This window comes from Choloepus didactylus, chromosome 6, assembly GCF_015220235.1.
Source record: "Choloepus didactylus isolate mChoDid1 chromosome 6, mChoDid1.pri, whole genome shotgun sequence".
NCBI classification, from domain to species: domain Eukaryota; kingdom Metazoa; phylum Chordata; class Mammalia; order Pilosa; family Megalonychidae; genus Choloepus; species Choloepus didactylus.
In genome coordinates this window covers 121,743,272-121,765,353 of record NC_051312.1, presented here as the reverse complement: position 1 = coordinate 121,765,353, position 22,082 = coordinate 121,743,272, and the positions used below count along the sequence as shown (strand labels likewise).

General features: G+C 36.8%; 1 protein-coding gene across 3 annotated transcripts; it reads left to right on the top strand.

Annotated features, from left to right (window-relative positions):
• Nucleotides 1–5,669: 5,669 nt before the first annotated feature.
• On the top strand, nt 5,670–20,938 carry MSANTD4 (Myb/SANT DNA binding domain containing 4 with coiled-coils). 3 transcript variants are annotated; one of them, XM_037841269.1, is made up of 4 exons: nt 5,670–5,742; nt 6,514–6,610; nt 18,438–19,052; nt 19,386–20,938. In XM_037841269.1, the coding sequence occupies exons 3-4, from the start codon at nt 18,591–18,593 to the stop codon at nt 19,959–19,961; spliced, it is 1,038 nt and encodes a 345-aa protein (XP_037697197.1). In that variant the 5' UTR covers nt 5,670–5,742; nt 6,514–6,610; nt 18,438–18,590; the 3' UTR covers nt 19,962–20,938. The 3 variants fall into 3 exon arrangements, with proteins under 3 accessions (XP_037697197.1, XP_037697198.1, XP_037697196.1); XM_037841268.1 differs by lacking the exon at nt 5,670–5,742 and adding an exon at nt 5,753–6,206; XM_037841270.1 differs by lacking the exon at nt 6,514–6,610 and having other exon boundaries at nt 5,671–5,742.
• The last annotated feature ends 1,144 nt before the right edge of the window (nt 20,939–22,082 follow it).

Below are 22,082 nucleotides of genomic sequence, written 5' to 3'. Positions count from 1 at the left end.
GAGATACAAGAAAGGAAAGTTAATGATAATGCAACAGAGATGGGGTAATATAACAAAAAAGAACCAAAAAAATATGAAAAAGTAGGCAAAGGGATCTGAAAGGAGACAGTCAAAATTTCTGAGACTGATGTTTCCTATAACTTTTAGCTCATGCAGTCACATTTGGGCTATCAACACTACATAAATTGCCACTGACTTCTGAAAATGCATCTCTCTATTAATTTGGAATAATTGTCTAGTGCTCAAAGAAAAAGTACTCATAATGGTTAAGTGAAGCATAAAGGCTAGAATCAAAGAGACCTATCTTAGTTCCACCACTTCTATGCTGTGCGATCTTACGTAAGCCCCATAACTTCTCTGAGCCTCAGCTTCTTTTTTCATAAAATGGTGATTTGTCCTTCTCCACACCTCAGTTTGCCTAACTCTAAACCCCTTAAAAGAAAAATAATGTGCAAAGTACTTATCATAGTGTCTACTATTTAGTAAGCTTCTAAAGGTATTGTATTTTCTAGCTAGGAACTATGGGAACGGGAAGACTTAGGAAAAGACAAAACAAGGAATATCTTATCTTATGAAATAGTTTGTTTCTGAAGTCATGAAATTATCCAGAAAACACAAAATCTGAAATAGAACAACACCCTGTTTGTAGCGGCAGAACATGACTCTGAAGTAGAACATGATGTAGTGGAGGGAACACGTGGTATAAGCTAAGCAGACGCATGATCCGATCTCTGGTTGGCCGCTAATCAGTGACCTCAGATAAGCCCAAATTTCTCTGGACCTGCTTTTTCTTTTGTAAAATGGAGATAATAACATATTCGGAGAACAGAAATTAAAGGATATAGTTTATAAATAAAAGTGTGATCATTAATAATCTACTGATTAATTTTTTCATGAAGTTAGAAATAATTTTGAAAAATGATTAGTCACCAGGATCCCCTATATCCAACTTCTGTTAACTATGGCTTAAATACTGATTTTCATTTATTCAACTTGCATATATAAATGGCATAAAGTGTTAGATGGCACAATGGTGTGATGATAGTGTTTGTGTGTTTAGGCATGGGGAGGATAGGTAAAATTTCAGGTAACTTCCATTCATTTCCAGATCTTGTAAAATGCTTTTCTCCTCACTCCTGAATCCCCTCTGCCTTTTCTCTTCAGAACATCATTTATACATATTGCTTCTATATTTGAACAACTCAAAGAGCTTGGGCTGGAATCATAGCTCCAGCCTTTATAAAATTTAAAAATGAGTTTAGTAACAAAGGCAAGTTTTCTAGACAAACTCAGGATTCCATTTACATTTGTGTTATTATTATTGTATATTGTTCACAGCCTGTTTTATTCCTCACAGAAAAAATTCCTAATCTGGATAGGAAAAAAATTAAAACAAACCTTGTTTATAGAGAATACAGGCTGTGGTGTTTAAGGTAAGGTATTTCATGGAAATTGGTAAAGAAATGAAATAAAAGCAATGGACACGAGGGATTAAAAAGAAAGCTGTCAGTCAGCTACTAACCAATGATGGATTTACTGACTAAGGCTACCATTCAAAGGAATATACATGACTGGCAGGAAAGAGAATTATGTGACTACTGTCCTTTCCACATTCTGAAATCTAAATGTTTGCTAATGAACCACAAAGGTCAAGGTCTGTGTAGGTGCTGAGGATAAAAGAAAGACAAGCGACACAATCCCAGTCTTCGAGGAGCTTATAATTCAGACCAACAAATGTTAGGGAAAAGATGGCGGGTTGTGGAGGGAGTTTTGTTGTCCCCCTACTCCACTAAAACCTTTTCAAACCTTTTGGCAATCTCCTTGCAGGTAGAGATCACATCCATTTTGAGTGAGGTCCAGTGTGCAGTTTAAGTGCACAGAGTATCTGGGTTTAAATGTTGGCTCTGCCACTTACCAACTGTGCAACCTTGGAAAATCTACTTAACTCTTTGCCTCAGTTTCCTCATCTAAAATATGTGACTTCCTGCATAGGGTCATTGTAATGATTGTAATAGATTAATGTATATTAAAACCCTTAGAACAGTTCTGGGCACATAAGTATTCAAAATATTTGTTAAATGAGTTGAGGAAAAAGAGAACTGGCCAATGAATCAAAATCTTCCAACTCCAAAAATGTGTGAAATGCTTACAAAAGGAAATCAAGAATGCAATGTAACCAAGAAGTTATAAAAAGTCACAGTAATTTCTCAAACCAAGAAAATAGTATGTTTAATCTTTACAATTAAAATGAAATTCATGCATCTGGTTTTTTTTGTTGATACATCATACAAAAACAGCCAGATCAATTTTCACTAAAATGTAGTGTATTTGAAATAGGTTGATTTAAAATATAGGCTATTTTGCATTAATAAAATTCATTCTGTGAGGGAGTCAAAGAAAACAGTGGTCATCCTACAGAACTGCTGAAACTGTTGTTCACTAAGAGGCCTTTTAGAGGCCTACCAGAAGAGATATATCAATGTACAGATACCAAAAGTGATTTTTAAAAATGAGCTCCAAATAGAAAGTTACCAATTACCAAATACCTAGTATAGATTTGCAATTGATCTGTTTCCTCCATTGGCAACTAACTCCATATAGATACATTAGAATGAAGATCAGCAAGATTTTTTTAAAGGGTTAATGGTTCTCCTAGTCACCAACGACCCATCTTATTGCATCGACTGTTTGACTAGAAACAAAAGTTTGGCTGACCTCTCACCATAATCAAAATGGCAACCTAACCACAGATTATGATGTTTGTACTGTCAGTACACATTTGACTTCTCAAGAGGAAACAGCATGCAAAAAAGGCAAAAATGGAGCTTGAAGACAGAATGATACAGAAATATGGTTATTGTTGTATAACATGTGTACAACGGGTTCACTGGGTTATTTTTTACCTAATTAAACTATGTTTGGAGGCAAGAGGAGAAAATTATTTTTCCCTTTCCCTTTTGCTAAATAATAAGTGATGACACAAATATTTTAGTTAACTATTATATTCCCATTCTGAGATTTTTAATAAGCTGTGGCCACATACATTCTAGAACAGCTTTGTCTAATAAAAATATATTGAAGCCACATAAGTAATTTAAAATTTTATTTTAGCCACAAGTTAAAAAATAAAAACAGGTCAAATTAATTTTCTTAATACATTTTCTTTAACCCAATTATGAAAAATATAATTTTGACATGTAATCAATCTAAAACTGAAGATATAGTACATTTTTTCACACTAAATCTTCAAAATCCTGTAAATATCTTACTTCCTTAATAGAACATCTCAATTCTGATGTTAAATGTTTATCAGACATACTTGATCTGTATTTAGATTTCATAAAATTTACAGTTGAAAAAGTAGACTCACATGACCTAATTTTTCTAAACATTCTTAGAAGTTATTCAGTAACTAAATTGAACATCAGTTTTCAAATTAGAATTAATTAAACTTAAATACAATTAATTTCAGTTATTCAAGGGCACATTTCAAGGGCCCAATAGCCTCATTTGCCTGGTGGCCACCATAATGGACAACACAGTTCTAGAAAAGGCATGCAAGTACTCTGGGGTCAAATCTCTAGCCTGAAATCGATATTAACAAAATCAAATCAGTGAATAGAATATCAGGTTGGCAGTAGGTACTAATATTGGGCATTTTGGGTTACCTTCAATCTCTCCCTTGATCCAAATCCACTCAGGCAAGATATAGCAGAGAAGTAATAGTGAGGGTATCTGGAAAGATCCTGTAACCAGTAAGGAGACTGAGGTTAATTGAGGGAAGCTTAAAGAGTTCATGATAGAAAAGCAGAAGGTTCTTAATACTTAATAATCATTTTTCCCTGATCCCTGTTATTGAAGTATATAAACAGGCTTGACTGCTTGATAATCTCTGGAAGGGGACATAAAGTGTTTGGTCAAAATAGGGAGGAGTAGTTCAATTTTCCCTTCTCACATCACTTATCCAAAAAAACATCCACCACAAACAAAACCCAAAAATATAAAGTTATCATATTTTCCCCAAAAATGTTTACTTTTTTTTTGCTAATTCAAAAATCTATACTTCTTTTAAAAAGTCATAAGCAAAACCTGTGAATCTATCATTACATTTCAAAGAGCTTATTTTATAAATACTTCCCATTTTATGGAAGAGAATTCCTTCAGGAATATCAGGCAAGGATTCACCATTCATCCAGAATAGTCAATTATTTATATACCAGATCTTTCTTTTTTTTTTTTTTTTTTTTTTTTTTGAGTGTCTATTATGTTCTAGACACTGTGCTAGGCAAAGATATTTCAACAATGAATGAGAAAGACTCACCCACATGGAACATGTGATAAGTGCTGTCAAGTACAGGCTGTGATGAATACACATTGGAGTAGGGTTGCCAGATTTAGCAAATAGCAATAACAAGAGGTCAAATATTGCATGCGACATATTTATACTAAAAACTGTTTGGTGTTTATCTGAAATTCAAATTTAATTGTCTTTTATCTAACAAGCCGACAACTTGGAAAACTTGGAAATTGGGGTAGGGGTCAATGGAGAGCAGGGAAGGCTTCTTTCAAAAAGCGAATTCTAAAATGAATCCTGGGCATAGCAGGGAAGAGGCAGGGAGAAATGTTTCCAGGTAGGAAAAAACAGCCATGCAAACAAACTCCCAAGAGCGCTTTCAAATCTAGGAACGGAAAGAAGTTAAAGAATTGGGGTAAGAGAAAGAGAAGAGAGGGATATTGGTAAGAGATGAAGCTTGAAGGAAAAGCAAGGGCCCAACTTGTCTTTCAGAATTTTGTTCAACATTGTAAGGAGTTTGCACTTAATCATGTGATTCCACTAAACAACTTTAAGCAGCTGATCTTGGCTACAGTGTGAAGTATGAGCAGACAGGACACGATGGGAGATTAGTTAAGACTTTTGATGTAATTCGGATGACAGTCAAGAGTCCTGAATCGAGGCAATGGGAAGACAGATCCATTTACACCTGAACTTGAGATGGCAGAGAAAGAAAAAATTGGAAAGGAAGATGGAAGAGAGGACTGAGAGGGAGATTGAACACCAGGAGGGCAACATAAGAATGGTTAACAAATCAAATGTTTTTTGAGGCCGTGGGTAAATTAAGGGGACCAAGAAGTTATTCCTTGTTTTAGCCAAAAGGAAGTCACTGGTGACCTTTGGCAAGGGCGGTCTCAGTGGAGTGGTGTGAGGCCAAACTTGTCGCAGTTGGTTGAGTGGAAGGTGACGTTAGGCTAGGGACCCGGCTGGGGCAAAATAAGTTTCCCAATTCCTCCTTGCCATTTTCACAAGTCACTGGTGAGGGTCAAGGACAGCACTAGACTTCAGACATGGAGCGGCCACTACTCCAATCAGGCAAAACAGTGCAGCAAGCCGCTCGCTAGGGGCCAATCCTTTCCCAGAGCCCACTTGACAGACAGAGCAGCGCGCCAAAGACTGAGCGCAGAGCGGGAGACCACGAATCACCAGAGGGCGGAATTCCAGGGCACTAACCCGGAACCGGTTTGGGACTCGATTCCCATTGTGAGCCCAGGCCTGGGGCGGGCTCTCAGCCAGAATGGCAATACTCTCCGGGCCAATGGAGCAGCCGCGTCAGCCGAACAGCAGCAGCGCCAGCCAGTGGGTGGCGGGAGGGGGGCGGGCGAAATTGGTGGGAGGGGAATCAATGGAGCACCGTTCCCCGCAAACCCCCCAGGGGTGATCGGACAGAGTTGCAGCCCGGGTCGCAGGTGAGTGAGTCCCTCCGGGAAGAAGCAGCGAGTGAGGCCGAGGCAGAGGTGCCGGCTTCGTGGACTGTGGGTACCTTCGCAGCGGAGAGGGTCCTGGCGGGGTCAGCGGCAGGTGACAGTCCGGCCGCCACCGGCTTTGGCTCGAGCTCTGCAGCGTAGGCTACCGCGATGCGCGAAGCACCATGCGCGGCTGCCGCCTGCCTGGGGAGGGAAGGAGAGTCCAAGCCGCTTAAATAAGGCTGTGAAAGTTTCTGAGTGCTCAGACGCGACTCCAATTTCCTATCTCGAGAGGGCAGTTTCCTTCCAGGTTGCCCCGACTACCCAGGTGCAGCCGCATCGCTGTGACAGAGTGAGGGGCGCGCCTCTTGGTCCTGTGTGGCCTCCCTGGGAATCCAGTCTCATGCGATTCTTCCCAGTGGCTGGTGCTGGTCGGTCCTCAGGAGGCGGCGGGGAAAGGGGTGAGAGTACGTTGTTCTTTATTAACCTTTATTTACGGGCGACCCGTGAGTAAACTTTAGTTATTTACCTACCCCAAGTTTCAGGGAAGAGTATCTGCATCGTATTCGGCAGGGAAATGAATTGCCTATAAAAATATAAAGGGGAAAATCACAAATTAAAGGGGATTACGCGGGGTGTGGAGATTTGTAGGTTTGTGATGCTTTTTTTCCCGAACGGCTTAATTAATTTATCTAATTTGGGTTTTTTTTTTTTTTGCCCCAGAATTTACTGCTTATTTTTTCTCAGCACTCATAATTCTGTCTTATCACACAGTATCTAGGAACTTCATTCACAAATGTTAGTCCTTGAAAAAAGTTGCTCATTCATAACATGACATTCATTGGTGGCACATCGTCTTCGCAAGGATTCCGTAAGTGAACTACGTTATCATTCCTATTTCCAGCCATAAAGAATGTATGTGAGATGAGATTTCAGGAAAATGGCTGTTCTCTCTGATGTGCTTGGAAGGTCTATGCATTTTTAGAGGTCGCAGTTACTGAATTCCCTTTGTAAAGATAGGGAGACTACCAACATAGAGAGTATTTGGCATTTAAAATAGCATCTTTTTACATTTTGTAAGGTGCCATATCCCCAGAACCAAAGATATTTGTTGAATGACGTACTGGGAAATGCATGGAAGAAAACACAAGCTTTTGTTACATGGATATCAAGACACGAAGGAGAGAACAGAAAGAAAAACATTCATGGAAAGGTAGATTCTATCCATGCAAGCTTAGCTACCTGATTTCAACTACTCTTAAGATAAATTGATGCTGGCACTTTCTTGAACTTAATCAGAAGATGCCCAGATTTCAGTGGAAAGTTTTCATTCAGTTAATTCATGACTGACTGGGAATCTAAGATGCATCCCAATTTCAATTTATGAAAGGTTATGAATACATGTTTTTTTGAAAAAAAAAGTGCATTTTGTCAGTGAAATTGTACTTCAGTTTACCATAGGGACAAAGGGATACCACTTGTAAACTAGAGTTACTATAGCCAATCCTAACTGGTTTTTCATACCCTCCTCCTACCACCAGCACTTTCTGAAGCAGCTCCCTCCCCTACTAAGTTGTAAAAGTTTCCATTTCTCTTCTGTAATCTCGGAAACCCCCACCTATATACCTCATAGATAAATTCTTGTTTTTAACAGCTCCAGCTAGACTACCCTTAACTGGATTTAACTGCCAAGTATGCACAATTAAAAAGAAAGTTAACCTAAAAGAAAACTTTGCCTAATTATAACAGAAATCACACTGAACTGTAACCCAGATGCTTTGTTTTGCTGATGCTGTGCTTTGAAACTGCACCCTGTAATCAAAACAACTCCTGACTGACCTCCCTTGTATCCCCTTGTTTTGCAACACTTGAAGTCCTGTGCCCTTGCACATAGCCGCTGAAGTTGGATGCCCTTGTACTTAGCCCCTTATTGATTAATATAAATCAGCGCAGAATTAAACACCCCAAATTCCTATGCTATCTTGCCTGAAGTTCACTATGGTATGTAATCACTCTATGCATACTCAGCAATTAGACTATCTCCGACTTTATCTAAAACAGCTTTGCTTATATCCTAAGGCTGCCTACCTTTGTTTGAATGCTATAAAATACTGCAAGTTTCTCCTGTTTGGGGAGACAGATTTGAGGAAATTGACCTCCTGCCTTCACGAGGCTAGCTTTTGCCAAATAAACTTTTTCTCTTCCTAAAATCCCGGTGTCTACTGATTGATTCTACACATCCGGGGAGGATTCATTTTTGAGCTCTGCCAGTATCTTGGAAATTGTTAGAAAAAGGAATAGGCCATGCAAATAGCAACAACGACTGGGAAAAATTTTTAAATGTATCAACTCACTACTTTATGAGGGACTGCTATTTCTGCCATGTACCCATAAATACAGCAACCCAATCAGGAAATCAGTCTCTAAGAGCAGCAAAATCTGATGGTGGATACCTGGATAATTTAGAATTCTCTTGACAACTGCGGTCATTTATTTTGTTACATACTTATATTTTGTTATGTATAGTATATGTATTAGTATAATAATATTTCCATATGAAAGATAATCTACTTTCAAAAATATTTGCACTTTCACAGATAAATTTGTTTCTTTCAATTTTTTTTACCAAGTGTAGGATCTTATTAAGCCAACATTAAATATTTATTGATGCTTTGCCCCAAAATAGTTTGCTAGTTTTAATTCCTGGTACTTCTTCCCTTTATTTTTGCCCCTCATTAGTCTTAATCTAACAGATCCAAATAAATGCTAATTCCAACTCAGAACCTTCGATGGTCCCACCAAGGATTGCCCCTTCTTCTGAGCACCAAGGGTGTTTTGTTAGTACTTTTATTGCACTTTTCATATATTAACATTATTTGTCCAGTCAAGAAATATTTGCTTACTGTGCCCAGACATTGTCCTAGGAAATGAATAATAGCTGACAGTTTGTTGAGGGCTACTTATATCTCCAACATTGTTGTAAGTATCTTGATTGGCTTATCTCATTTAATCCTCAGAAACCCCACCCAGAGCATTACTTCATTATTAATCCCATTTATAGATGAAGAAACATATTTTAAAGGTTAAGTAATTTGCTTGAGATCACAGTGCTAGTAACTGGTGGAATTGGCACCAAGTCTAAGCAGTCTGCATTCACTAACCTTCAGTTCACAGTCTTCATAATTTTTAGTACATATATATTTTATAGGTTTTACTAGATTGTAAATTATTTGATAGTAGGGGTAATATATTCATCTTTGGTTCTTTATTGTAAGTGATTATAATTTACAGCACAGTCAGTACAATGCTAGTGGAAATGTGTAGCAAAGCATCAAACTTAGATGAATGGGAACAGTGAAGGATTCCTGGAAGAAGAGATTCTTAAGCTTAGTGCTGAAGGATAAATAAGCATTGGCCAGGCAAAAGGGGGAAATACGGGAGTTGGGGAGATGGGCCAGAGGAATACTTATGTGATGGCCCTAAGGGAGGGACCATAGCAGCTAGACTTGTGCTGTCCAGTGCAGTAGGCTATAGCCATATATTGCTATTGAGCACTTGGAATGTGGCTAGTTTGAATTAAGATGTGTTGTAAATGTAAAATTCTCACCTGATTTCAAAAACTTAGTTCAAAAAAAAATGTAAAATATCTCAATTTTTATATTAGTTACATATTGAAGTGATACTATTTTGGATATATTGGATTAAATAAAGTATGTTGTTATAATTAATTTTGCCTATTTCTCATTTTTCTAATGTGGCTCCTAGAAATTTTTAAATTATACATGTAGCTCTTATGTGCATGTATGTGTTGGAGAGGGTGGGTTGGGAAATGCAGGTAGGGGATAGGGATTGGGAGGTGACGGATAAGACTGTAAAAGGTAGGTAGAAAGGTATATATGTAGATGGAGCTCAAACAGGATTTATGAATAAGGAGAGAGGAAGAGTAAAGTACAATGAAAAAGACTTTGAAAGGTTTTAAGCACTCAATACTGTTTGCTGAATGAAAGAATGTGTCTTAATTACTCAATCTAATAATGGGTGTTCCTAATTTATACTTCTCATTCATTCCTGTCTAAAGACATTCTTCTACTTACAAGCGAGTTTGGTTCTCAAGGTAGTCCATTTCTTAAGTCTACATTGACTCAGTTTGTATTCTTTTGATGTGTTTCCAACAAATAGGATCATGTGTTGGTCCTTAAAACTTGGCATATTTATCCTGTCTCCTACAGCCTTCTACTGGATATATTTTTCCAAAAATAGACCAGCTTTGTCTATATTTTAAGTCTTTTATGACAGATGAGGACTCTGAAACAGATTTTGATTTTTGTAGTTGAGTGCTAAAGTTATTCTTGTAAATAAACCTCTAAATTGATAAGTTTATTACAAACCAAGTCATATAACTATGCAGATAAACTATGTAACCAACCAACAAAATCCTGCTGCTATATTGTCTAGCCAACCTAACATAGTAAATAATGTATTTTTTTAATTGAGTGGTATTTATAGTAAAGTATTCTTATCCCTTGCCTGAATGTAATAGTTTTGAAAAACCTATCATTTTAATAATAAAACTCTTGACATTTATTATAGACTTTTTATGAGCCAGGCATTTTGCTAGATTTTGTGGGGTTTTCTATAGTTTTGAAATCAAAGTTACATGTGCACATAATTTAAAGAGTTGAATAGATGTGCAAGTTCATGTTTTGTTTTCCTAAATGAAAAATACCACTACTTTGACCACTCTCGCCATGTTATTTCACTTCATATATTCAACGTATTATTTTAATATGTAATCATTATTAAAATTATTAATAAAGGATTTACCATTCAGTTTTTTTCCACTGAGTCTTTGAAATCCAGTGTGTATTTTACATTTACAGCACATCTCAATTTCTACTAGCCACATTTCAAGTACTCATAGCACATGTAGCTAGTGGCTACCATTTTGGACAGTGCAGGGCTACAGCACATAAAATCACCTAGGGAGCTTTTTAAAAATACCTATAGCCAGGCCCCATCTTGGCCTATTACAATAATCCTTGGAATAGGGTCAGGCACTGAGAGTTTAAAAAGCCCCCTGGTTATTCTAATTTGCAGCCAGCCTTGAGAACCACCTTGCTAGAGAATCAATGTTAAAGACTACTTAATCAGATATGTATGGAGAGACAAGGTGAATTACACATGCTGTAGCTACTAAAGAATTACTTTTTGGAGGTTTTCATGTCATTTTGTACCTTCATTTAGATTTTCTAAGCACATGTGTTTTGGTTTGGTGTTTTTTTTTGTTGTTATTTTTAAGCCAGAGGTTTGTAGGTAGGGGATTATGGAACTTTTAAAAAATATATTTTCTGTAATTAAAACCCCTCATAAGTAGATTTTTAAAAAGTGTTTGTTACCTCAAAGTAAAATAAACCATGTGTGGTGGGCTCACAAATAGCCACATGGTTGAGACAGAAATGACTGCACATGATCCCTAGATATAGTGATTGTGGATGGACAGAACTAATGAACCTGTTAATAGAGCATAGCATTTTCATGTCTATAAATGTGCCTAATTTGAAAGTTCATAGAGAAGGAACTTTTGTGTATATGTACACACATATAGTCATACACATTCCCCTAACCAGGTTTGATGGCCTGAATTAGCTAGAAACCACACAGGCCCCAAGTTGTATTAAGCCATATTCATAGTTTAATATGGCACTTATGGCATCTCAGACTCTGACTTCTTTGCTTCTGTTACAAATTGTATTATACATTTATTTACTGTGTATAATGTATATAATTTATTTAGATATAAGAATTATTTATAATATTTTTGATATTTATAGAAGCAAACAGTTACATTTACAGGTCTGTCCATTATAGGGTCACTCACTAAAGATAACATACTCTATATTGGGTTGGAGCTGAAGTTGTAATTTTGGAAACTGTTAAATGTGATTTTGCCTCTGTCTTCACAGACTGCCTTTATAAAAAAGAATTACCCCCTTAATTTATAAATTGCATGATAACTTCCGTTTTGCAGCCATCTGCACTTACATAATTTTTTTTGCCTGTGACATCTTGAGAACTGACCTCTGTTCTCTAACCAGCCAGTGTTTTGCAAGGACATTAGTTGTTGGTAGGTTGGTTGAATTTTCATGATCTCTGAGTGACTCTGGTTTTACCGATTTATTTTAAAACTTTTTATTATGGAGTTTTTCAAATATACATAAATAGTACAGAAAATAGTACATTAATCTCCCATGAGTCTATCACATACCTTAAAAGACAGTCAACATTTTATTGGTCTTTACCTTCCTTCCTCCCTCCCCACTTCCTCTTCTGTTTTATTAGATAGCAAATTAAATCATTTAACCTCAGTCATATGGAAATGATATATAACTTAGTATGCATCTAACAGATAAGTACCTTTAAAAAACCATAACCATAATACCATTATCACACCTGTTGGGGACTGAACCATGTCTCCCATAAAAGGCATGTTCAGAACCTAACCCCTGGTCCTGTGGGTGTGAACCCATTTGTAAATTGGGCCTTTGAAAACCTTTTTTTAGTTAAGGTGTGCCCAAACTGAATGAGGGTGGGCCTTAATCCAATATGGCTGAAGTCCTAAGCAAAGGAAACTGGACGTGGAGGAAGAAACTACAGAGAGCAACCAGATGATGGAAGTCAGTTGAACCTGGAAGAGAAAGGAGTAGATGGCACCATGTGCACTGCCATGGAACAGAAAAGCCAAGGAACCCAAAGATTGCCAGCCAGCCGGAAGATAAAGACTCTGGGCTGAAGAAAGTCTTCTAGCCTCCGAAACTGAGCCAATAAATTCCTGTTTTTAAGCCTACTCATTGTATAGTATTTGTTTTAGCAGCTAGCAAACTAAACACAAAAATAAATCCTCCATATTATCTAATAAACCAATTCATAATCATATTTTCCCAACTCTCTCAAGATGCTTTTTTACAGTTGATTTGTTCAAATTAGAATCTAAACAAAGTCTGTTTCTTGCATTTGGTTGCTATGTCTGTTAAGCTTCTTTAAATCTATTAATATGTCATCACACTCGCTCTATTCCCTCCCCCCAACATGTATACACATTTTTAAAATGTCATTTAATGGAGAAACTGGATCATTTGTCCTATAAAATTTTCCTCATAATGTTTTTGGCACTTTTTGTTTTGATGGTGTCACATATCTTTCTCCTCTTCCCCACCGTTTCCTGTGAATTGATAGTTAGATCTATAGGTTTGCTTAGATTTGAATTCAGTTTTCTTTTTTTTTTTTTTTTTACATATGATTACTTCATAGGGGATGCCATGTATTTCTATCCTATTGGGACACCTATAAAAAAATTTTTAACTGATGTTAAGATTGATCAGTAGGTTCAGATACAGATAACTTTTGATCAATTCATTATAAAGTTCCATTTGATGATGGAACCTTTTTTTTTTTCCTGATAGTTTTGAAAACCATTGATATTTGTTGCTGGATCCATCATTTCACTAGAGTACCAGTTTTCTGTCATTCCTTCTAGATATAATTTCTCTATAAAGAAATTCTCCTCATATGCTCTTTGGTCACCCTGAATATAGTTCATATAGACAAAGCAGGACAAATTCTAGATTGTTTCCTTTTAGTTTCCAATTTTTGGAATACCAGTTGGTGCAGCAACCTCTAAGAATGATGAAAGAGGCTTTTTTTTTTTTAATTTTAAGGTTTATTATGAGTTACTGGATTATTATCTATTTGTGTTTCATTCCATTACAATCTTTTTTTTTTTTTTTTGACACTCAAATTGTACAGCGTGGGCCAGTTGAAGTTCCTTCAAGTTGAGTCCTAAGTTCTTTCGATGTAACCCCTTTAATCTGATAGCTTCCTTGTTTTCTGACACAACTATATGGTTTAGGCTTATATTATATATATCCTTCTCCAGACATGGAATTTGCCATTTTTCAAGGAGCTCAGTTCCTTTTAGGGGGGGCATGATCTTTATAGTTTAGGCTCTAGGGTGCTTGGGTTATCATTACTATCAGGTTATCATTTCTTCCAGGCCTTTTCAGAAGAGAGTTAGGAAATACAAATGTTTAAACAAAAAGAAAGTGAACTGTGTTCATACCAATGTTTACAATTCAAATTTAAAATTAAAGTACAAAGTGGTTTGAAAAATCTATTTCTTTCCTCTTAACACCTAAAATCTTGTTTCCTGATGATATTTGCATAATTACTTATTTACCTTATCCTGCAATGTTTTTATATGTTTGTTTGAGAATAGCTACTAATAGACTACTTAATAGAGTTTACGATTTCTCTGCAGTTCTTTTTGTTCTTAGGGTAGATCCTACTAAGGATAGGATAGTCAAAATACTGGCTGTTTTAAAGTCACTTCAATACTTCCCATAGAGGTTACGCTACTAACTTGATATAGCTAGATTCATTTACTTTAGTTTGTTGATTTGGGGGGATTATTTTCTTTCTTTATATTGACTTTAAATTATGTAAACATTTTACATGGCTCCGAACACAAATTTTAATACAGGGTACATTCACAGAAGTCTTTTCTTCTATCCTAATGCCCTCCACTCTGTCGTTTCCCTCCCCCATCAGTAATCCGTTTTGATTACTTTTGGTTTATCGCCCCCTACTTCACAAAAGTGTAGTGGAAACATTCTGTATCTTGCCTTTTTTTTTTTTTAACTTAACAATATATATTGAGATTATTCCATAGCAGTACGTTGAGCTCTTCCCCAATCCTTACAGCTTTATTTATCCCATTACCCATTCCCCTATTGGTGAATTTTTTTTGTCAAGCTTTTATTTTAAAAAGATGATGATCCTTTAAAATTGTAAACTTTCTAGAAAGTTCACTAGACTGACTTGGGATTAGATGTTAAAACATTCCATTTCCTTAATTTATTACATAATATTTAATATCTGCAAAAATAATGTACCCAAAAGTATGCTGATAAACCAGTTTCCTGTCCCCTCCAAAAAAAATCCTTAATTGTAGTACCTGTTGATTTCCATGGTGTAAATACTGCCATCTTGACTGATCTCTAGTTCCCTCCATGATGTCGTTGAATGCAAAGCTGTGAAGAGATGTGCACTGTTAACTCTTGTGAGCTTGTACAAGCAGGCTACAGCATGCCCCTGAATGTAGTACATATGTTATAAAGCATAATAGTAAAGACCCATGGACCTACCACTTAACAACTAGAGCAATGTTGATACTATTTTGACCTGTTTCCTTTTGCGAAAATTATTTAAAAATTTTGTCTTTTGATGCAAAATCAAAATTCTATGAAATCCTTTAATCCTTATAGCTTCTATGTGCAATAATGTTATTATCTTCATTTTACAAATGAAAATCCTCATAGAGAGGTTACGTAAATTGCCTAAGGCCACACAACTAGGAAGTGGCAGAGCCAGGATTGCAACCCTGCTCATCTGCTTCCAGAATCTGTGGTCATAGCCACTACATTACAAAGTCTCTTGATACCTTAATTTATATATAATTTTGCTTATATTCTAATGACAAGAGACTGACCTTTACCTGTAAAGGCAATATATGACTAGAAAAAAAGACCCAAATTGCTGCAGCTGATTACATATTCTGATCTAGTGAATTTCAATTTTGTCATTAAATGTCTTGAGAAATTTTGAAGGTCAATGTTAGAAATAGTTTGCTTGCAATCTTTTTTGTTTTTTGCATACTTCGCACTTTTTCTGTGTGGATGTGTGAAATTGAGAACAGTTTCTTGAGAGTTCATATGCTGCTGTTTTGAATTTTCAGTTCTCTTTGACCTTCACTTCAATAGCTGGTCACAGTTCCGGAAACGGTTATTCCACATGAGTGATTAGAAACAAAAGGATGTGGTAATGGGAATATTTTTAGTGATGTTATTAGCTATATACAAAGTTGAACAAAGATTACTGAGAACTTGCTCTGTGTTATTGCTTCAGTAGACAATACTATTTGTGCTGTGAATTACTAGAAAATATTTTTTCTTACTAATAGCAATTTTAAATTGTCAAAGAGAAACATATTTAAGAAAGAAGAAACCATGGCTGAGTGAGATGAACTGGTTGAAACTTTGGGGAGTATTTCTGTCTATATACAGAGGTTTATCTAAACCTTCCATATGACAGTCTGCCCCTTTTGAAAATCTAAAACCTACCTTAGCAACATTTTTGAGATTTAGCTATCACAGGCTGCTAAGAGAGTGAAGAAAGCACGTGACATAAGGGAACCTGGGTTTAACTCCTGTTATTTAACTAGCTAGGTAATGTTGGGCAAATTATATAGCCTCTTATTTAACTAGCTAGGTAATATTAGGCAAATTATTTAACCTCTCTGAATCTTATTTGTAAACAGAAATATTGGTGCCTCCCATTGGTGGAGATTACCTGACAGGGCCTAGAACTTTATTTCTAAAAAATGGAAATGTTCATGGTCATACAGTGATAGAGCTGGAAGGAACTGTAGCAAGCTCATCCCACCCTCTTACTTTGTAGGGGAAGAAAAGTCAGCTCTATAACAACAATCAGTGAGTGAATTTGGAGTTAGAAAACATGGTTTGTGTATGTTTTCCTTACTCTTTCTGAGAGCCTTAGTTTTCCATTACATTCTTATAAAATCTTTTTTTCCAAGGAAAAGAAATTTTCCAACCTCTGTCCCACTCTTCTCCTTCATTGAACCAACATTTATAAAGCACCCTGTGCTACACTATGCTGGGCACTATGACCTTTTCACTAGATGACCTTCTCTCTGCCTCTGGGAGATGTTGGCTCACTCCACATCTATTCCAACCTTCTAGTGTACCTTCCCATAATGCAAACGCAAGATACATTTCCCATCTCTGTCATAGCAAAGATTTTTGATGCTTTAGATTCCACCGCTCAGGTACACGAGTGTAAGACTAGAATTCAAGGTAGGAAGTGAGGTGTCTGAAGCATCTGTTTTACTGGTATGGGTCTAGCCCAATGGTTCTTAAACTTTACTGCCCATTGTATAATAGGATTTGTTGAATCACAGATTGCTGGGCACCACCCCCAAGTTCCTAATTAAGTTGGTCTGGGGTAGGACATGAAAAGTTTGCCTTTTCTAAGAAGTTCCAGGTTTCTTTGATGATTTAATAGCATGGGAGTCTACTTTCTCACATCTAAAGGGAATGCTTACAAGATTTTTCCCGTTCAGAAATTTACATTAAAATTTTGCCACAGGAGTATTTTAAAATTCATTTCGGGGAAACTCCAAGGATGGTTACTTGCCTATATCATGATCTCTAATTCTACAATTAAAATGACTCACAATATTATCAAGTACTGCTGAGAAATTCTCAAAAGAAAGGCAGCTAATTAAAAGTATTAATTAGAAATAAATACACCATCTAATGTTTTGTTTTGTGTTTGGGCTTTTGTTTACTTGGTTTATTTGAGGGAGGGAGAGGTTATGGTGAGCATTGAGGGACAGAATTACAAAAGCAAACCAGGAAATGTACACTAATCCCCAAAAGTTTTGGAATCTCTTATTTTTTTTTGTCTGTTTTTTTCTGTTTTAAATGGTGTTCTTAACCAATTAGGTGGCCTGGCTGAGAAAAATCCTTTAATTTTGTCATATCTTTACAGTATTTTCACTATTTGATGAAATTTCATTCCAAACTTAGAGTTTCTATGTAGGTTTAACCTAAAACTGAGTTTTAATTTGTGAAGTAGTAAAACATAGGTGGTTACCATTTCTTTGATCAGATTACATTGTCTCATTTGCTTCTGAATTTTATGGATTTTGCTGCCTAGTTTTTCAGTTTTGCTGTAAAATTAGGCTTCAGAGTACAGAGTTAATTTTTTTTTCCTTTTTGCTATCTCAAATTAATGGTTGATTTGGAAAATTGATGTATTCAGTTCATTCAACAAATATTTATGGTGCGCCTGCCATGTGCCAGCAACTCTGCTAGGGGAGATGATGGTGAGCAGAAACGTTCCTGCCCTCATAAAACTGGTAGTGAGGTGGGGAAGAGACAGACTCTTAGCCATATGTTGTTAGCATAGTATAAGATTTAGACTAGGAAAAGTATTGCAGACCTTCCAGTAAAGTAATGTGATTTATCGGGAATGGCTTTATAAAGAAAGAGATGCTTAAGTTTCAAGCTGAAGAAGAGGAAGAATTAAGATGGTCAAGAAGGGAGCCATCCACTTTCTAGGCAGAGGGAACGGACTGTACAAAGGCTTTGAATAGGGGGAGCCTTGACAAGAGTGGTGACCGCAGGAAGGAGTAGGGAGGGTGAATTGGAGAGGATAGTGGGAGAAGAAGCTAGAGAGTATGGATGGACCAGACTATGCCAGGCCTTCTAGGGCCAAATTAAGGAGCTCTGTCTTTATCTTAAGAGGAAAGTTTTAAGTCAGAGTGGAAAGGGAAAGAGACAGGTGCCAGCATATATTCTTTTCAAGCAAAATGGAGAAAAGGTTAGAGTGAGTCAGGAATGAACACTGGCTACCAGATAGGAGCCAGTCCAGTCACCCGGGTTAGAGAAGATGATCACTTGATTATTGTGGTGCTGGCAGAGGTGGAGAATAGAAAGGTTTGAGCCATATTTAGAGGGTTTTTTTTTTTTTTAATTTTAATTTTGTTCATAGCTTACTGGGTTGAACAATGTAACAGAAGTCACAGGTTGATTGACTGATTTTATTTTCCCCCCCTTTAGGAATTTTCCAGCTTGCCTGTGCTACTAGATGAACAGAAAACAGTGAATTAAAGTGCCAACAAGGATTGTCTTTGGGTTTTTTATACTTTGTAGCATTCATCACATTCCTTTCACATCTTCTCTTACTTTAAAAACCACATTTAAGTTGGAAAAATGAAGCAGTTGAAAAGGAAAAGGAAAAGCAATTTTAGTGTTCAAGAAACTCAGACTCTTTTGAAAGAAATTACAAAAAGGAAAGAAGTCATTTTTTCCAAGCAGCTCAATACAACAATTAATGTGATGAAGCGAATGGCTTGGGAGGAGATTGCACAGTGTGTGAATGCTGTAGGAGAAGGAGAGCAGAGGACAGGGACCGAAGTGAAAAGAAGATACCTGGACTGGCGAGCACTCATGAAGAGAAAGAGGATGAAGGCGAACATTAAGCTAGTTGGTTCGGGGTTTCCCCTTCCCACGTCCGATTTAGATGATTCTCTCACTGAAGAGATAGATGAAAAGATTGGATTCCGAAATGATGCAAATTTTGATTGGCAAAATGTGGCAGATTTCAGGGATGCAGGTGGATCCTTAACAGAGGTCAAAGTGGAAGAGGAAGAAAGGGATCCCCAGAGTCCTGAAGTAAGTATTAGTCTGTGAACCCTCTTTTTTATTTTTCAACTCTCCCGTGGGAATTTTAGTCCAGGAACAGTAGACATTCCCAGATTTCCAAGTAACTTAAAGATAGTACAGAGCAAGGGAATTCCAGTTTTCTTTTTCTTTACATCATGAATCTCTTTCCCCTCACCTAAATATACTTATCTCGATTGTGTGCATTAGTGACCTCAGAAAGAATTATTTCCTAAAATTCAGGTAAATGGTTTGTGTGCTCAAACAATCCACAAAGGTTTTAAGAAACATTTAGAAACATTGACAACCATGAAGTAGAAAATCACTTTTTTCTTTTTCTTTTAGTTTGAGATTGAGGAGGAAGAAGAAATGTTGTCATCAGTCATACCAGATACCAGGAGGGAAAATGAACTTCCTGATTTCCCCCACATTGATGAGTTTTTTACGCTTAACTCAACACCATCTAGATCTGCATATGACGAGTCTCATTTGCTTGTAAACATAGAGAAACAGAAGCTGGAGTTGGAAAAACGACGACTGGATATTGAGGCTGAGAGACTGCAGGTAGAAAAGGAGCGGCTGCAGATTGAGAAAGAGAGGCTGCGGCACTTAGACATGGAGCATGAGCGTCTGCAGCTGGAGAAGGAGCGGCTGCAGATTGAAAGAGAAAAATTGAGGTTACAGATAGTCAATGCAGAGAAACCATGTCTGGAGAATGAACTTGGTCAAGGAGAAAAGTCCATACTTCAACCACAGGACATAGAAACAGAGAAGTTAAAACTTGAGAGGGAACGCTTGCAACTGGAAAAAGATAGGCTACAGTTTTTAAAGTTTGAATCGGAGAAGCTGCAGATTGAAAAGGAACGCTTACAAGTAGAGAAAGAGAGACTGAGAATTCAGAAGGAAGGACACCTCCAGTAAATTTTCTAGGTCTCCATTTAGCGAATGTTTGTAAATCATAAGGTTTTCTCTATATCAGGTAATATCAAAATGGTTGCAGGATTAGCTGTGTGTGTGTGTGTGTTTCCCCCTGTGTAATGTCAGTGTTTTCAATAGAAAAAGATGATTGTGGGTAACTGTATGCCTAAGTAGTTTATAGAGAAACTTTATGTGCCCTGGCATAAATAGTATAGCAGAAACTATTGTGCTGTACTCTTTCACTTAGTAATATTATTTAGAGTCTTGTATAATGTGTGTTGAAAGTTTATAGTTATGTCTACATAAAATTCTAGCACAGTGGTTCTCAACCAGAGATGTGCCCACCCCCACCCCGAGACATTTGACAGTGTCTGGAGGCATTTTTGGGTGTCATGACTCAGTGGCTGCCACTGGCATCTAGTGGGGTAGAGGCCAGGGATGCTGTTAAACATCCTACAATGTACAGGATATCCCCCCACAATAAAGAATTGCCTAGCCCTAAATGTCAGCAGGGTCAAGGTTGAGAAACCCTTTCCTACCCTAACCATGTACCTCTATGGCTTTGTTTTATAGTTCCAGAATATTAAAACCTCAGATATTTATGTGGGTAGATACTTAAATGGCCAAAAACTTTTAACTATGAAACATTACTGTGTAGTATATAGAATATAGGAAGTGATTATAGATATTTTATTCCCATGTTTCCATCTATAAATAGCCTGAGATTCAGAAAACAATATAGGGAACATTAATTGCCCTAAAATGAGTCACTTTGTAAAGCAATTTATTTATCTAATCTTGATGGTTTAGAAGCAAAACAGTTTTGAAGCCTTAGTTCTTTCGTCTTTGAATCCATTGACTTAGCCTGATGCAAAAATGGCCATTTCAACCATGTACTAAAATCTTGTGTAAGTGAATGGTTAAAGATAGTAAAAAAAAAAAAAAAAAAAAAAGATACCAGTATTCCATAAAGTTAAACCCAACGACTGATTGATTTTTAAAATGAATTATAGCAGCAAATTGGGAGTGGATCAAGGGAAGACTATCCCCTGTATCAAATAATAATGGTGGTGATGAAATAATGTTAGTATCTATGTTTTATGGATTAAAGAGAGCACTTATCCCACATTATCTGACCTAATCAGTAGAACAATTCTTGAGAGTAGTACGTTATTATTCCTGAATCTGAGGCTCAGAGAAGTCACAGAGTAAATGGCTGTTTTAAATCATATGGTAGTATATTTTGTCTTTGTTTTTTTGGAAGAACAAAGTTTGTACCATCTGTCTTTTGGTATTTATTTTGAGAGACCAATGGCTTCCTTAGCCTTGTGAATCCACAAACATTGTGATTTAGTGGTCTGGACATGGTGGATTAGCTGCCCTAGAAGTAACACATTCTCATCCTAAATCTGCGAGTGAAGTCCTCCATTTATTTCTTGAACTTTTGTGACCACTAAATTCACTTTTAAAAATTGGGGGGTGGGGGAAGGGAGAAAGAATAGAGGTTAGAAACATTCCTATTACGTAGTTGGTTTTCAAAGTGTGGTTCCGGACCAGCAGCGTTAGCTTTACCTGGACACTTGGTAAAAATGCAAATTCTCAGGTCCTTCCCCAGACCTACTGAAACAAACCTGGGTGATTCTGATGTGCCCTAAGTTTGAGAATTATTGCACTAGATCACTCTGGGTTTTCTGATTTCTAGGGCTGATAAGTAGCTTTAATGCATCTCATATTGACAGATGCTTCCTTGATTCTGCATTTGTTCCTTGTTAATTTAAGAATGGCTTGAAACTATGTGTGATATTTGGTATGGGTATACAAGGAAAACTGTACTTCTGCTTAGTTACCCTAACTTTGAAATAGTGTTATTTTTCTATAACTGAACTATTGTAGAAATAAATTTGTCTACACTAACTAGCTGCAAATTTGTCATTTCAAGTAATTCTCAGTGCAATAAGGGTGGAGGTGATCAAGGCTGGGAAAGAGAGCTTTCTCCTAGTGAGTAGGGACAGGGGGCCTAACATTTTACCAGGCATTGCATTCCATGTTTTACATGCATTATTAGAGTTGTTCCTCAAAACAACCCTTGAGTTGTCATGTTTTCTCTACTTAAATAAAAAAAAA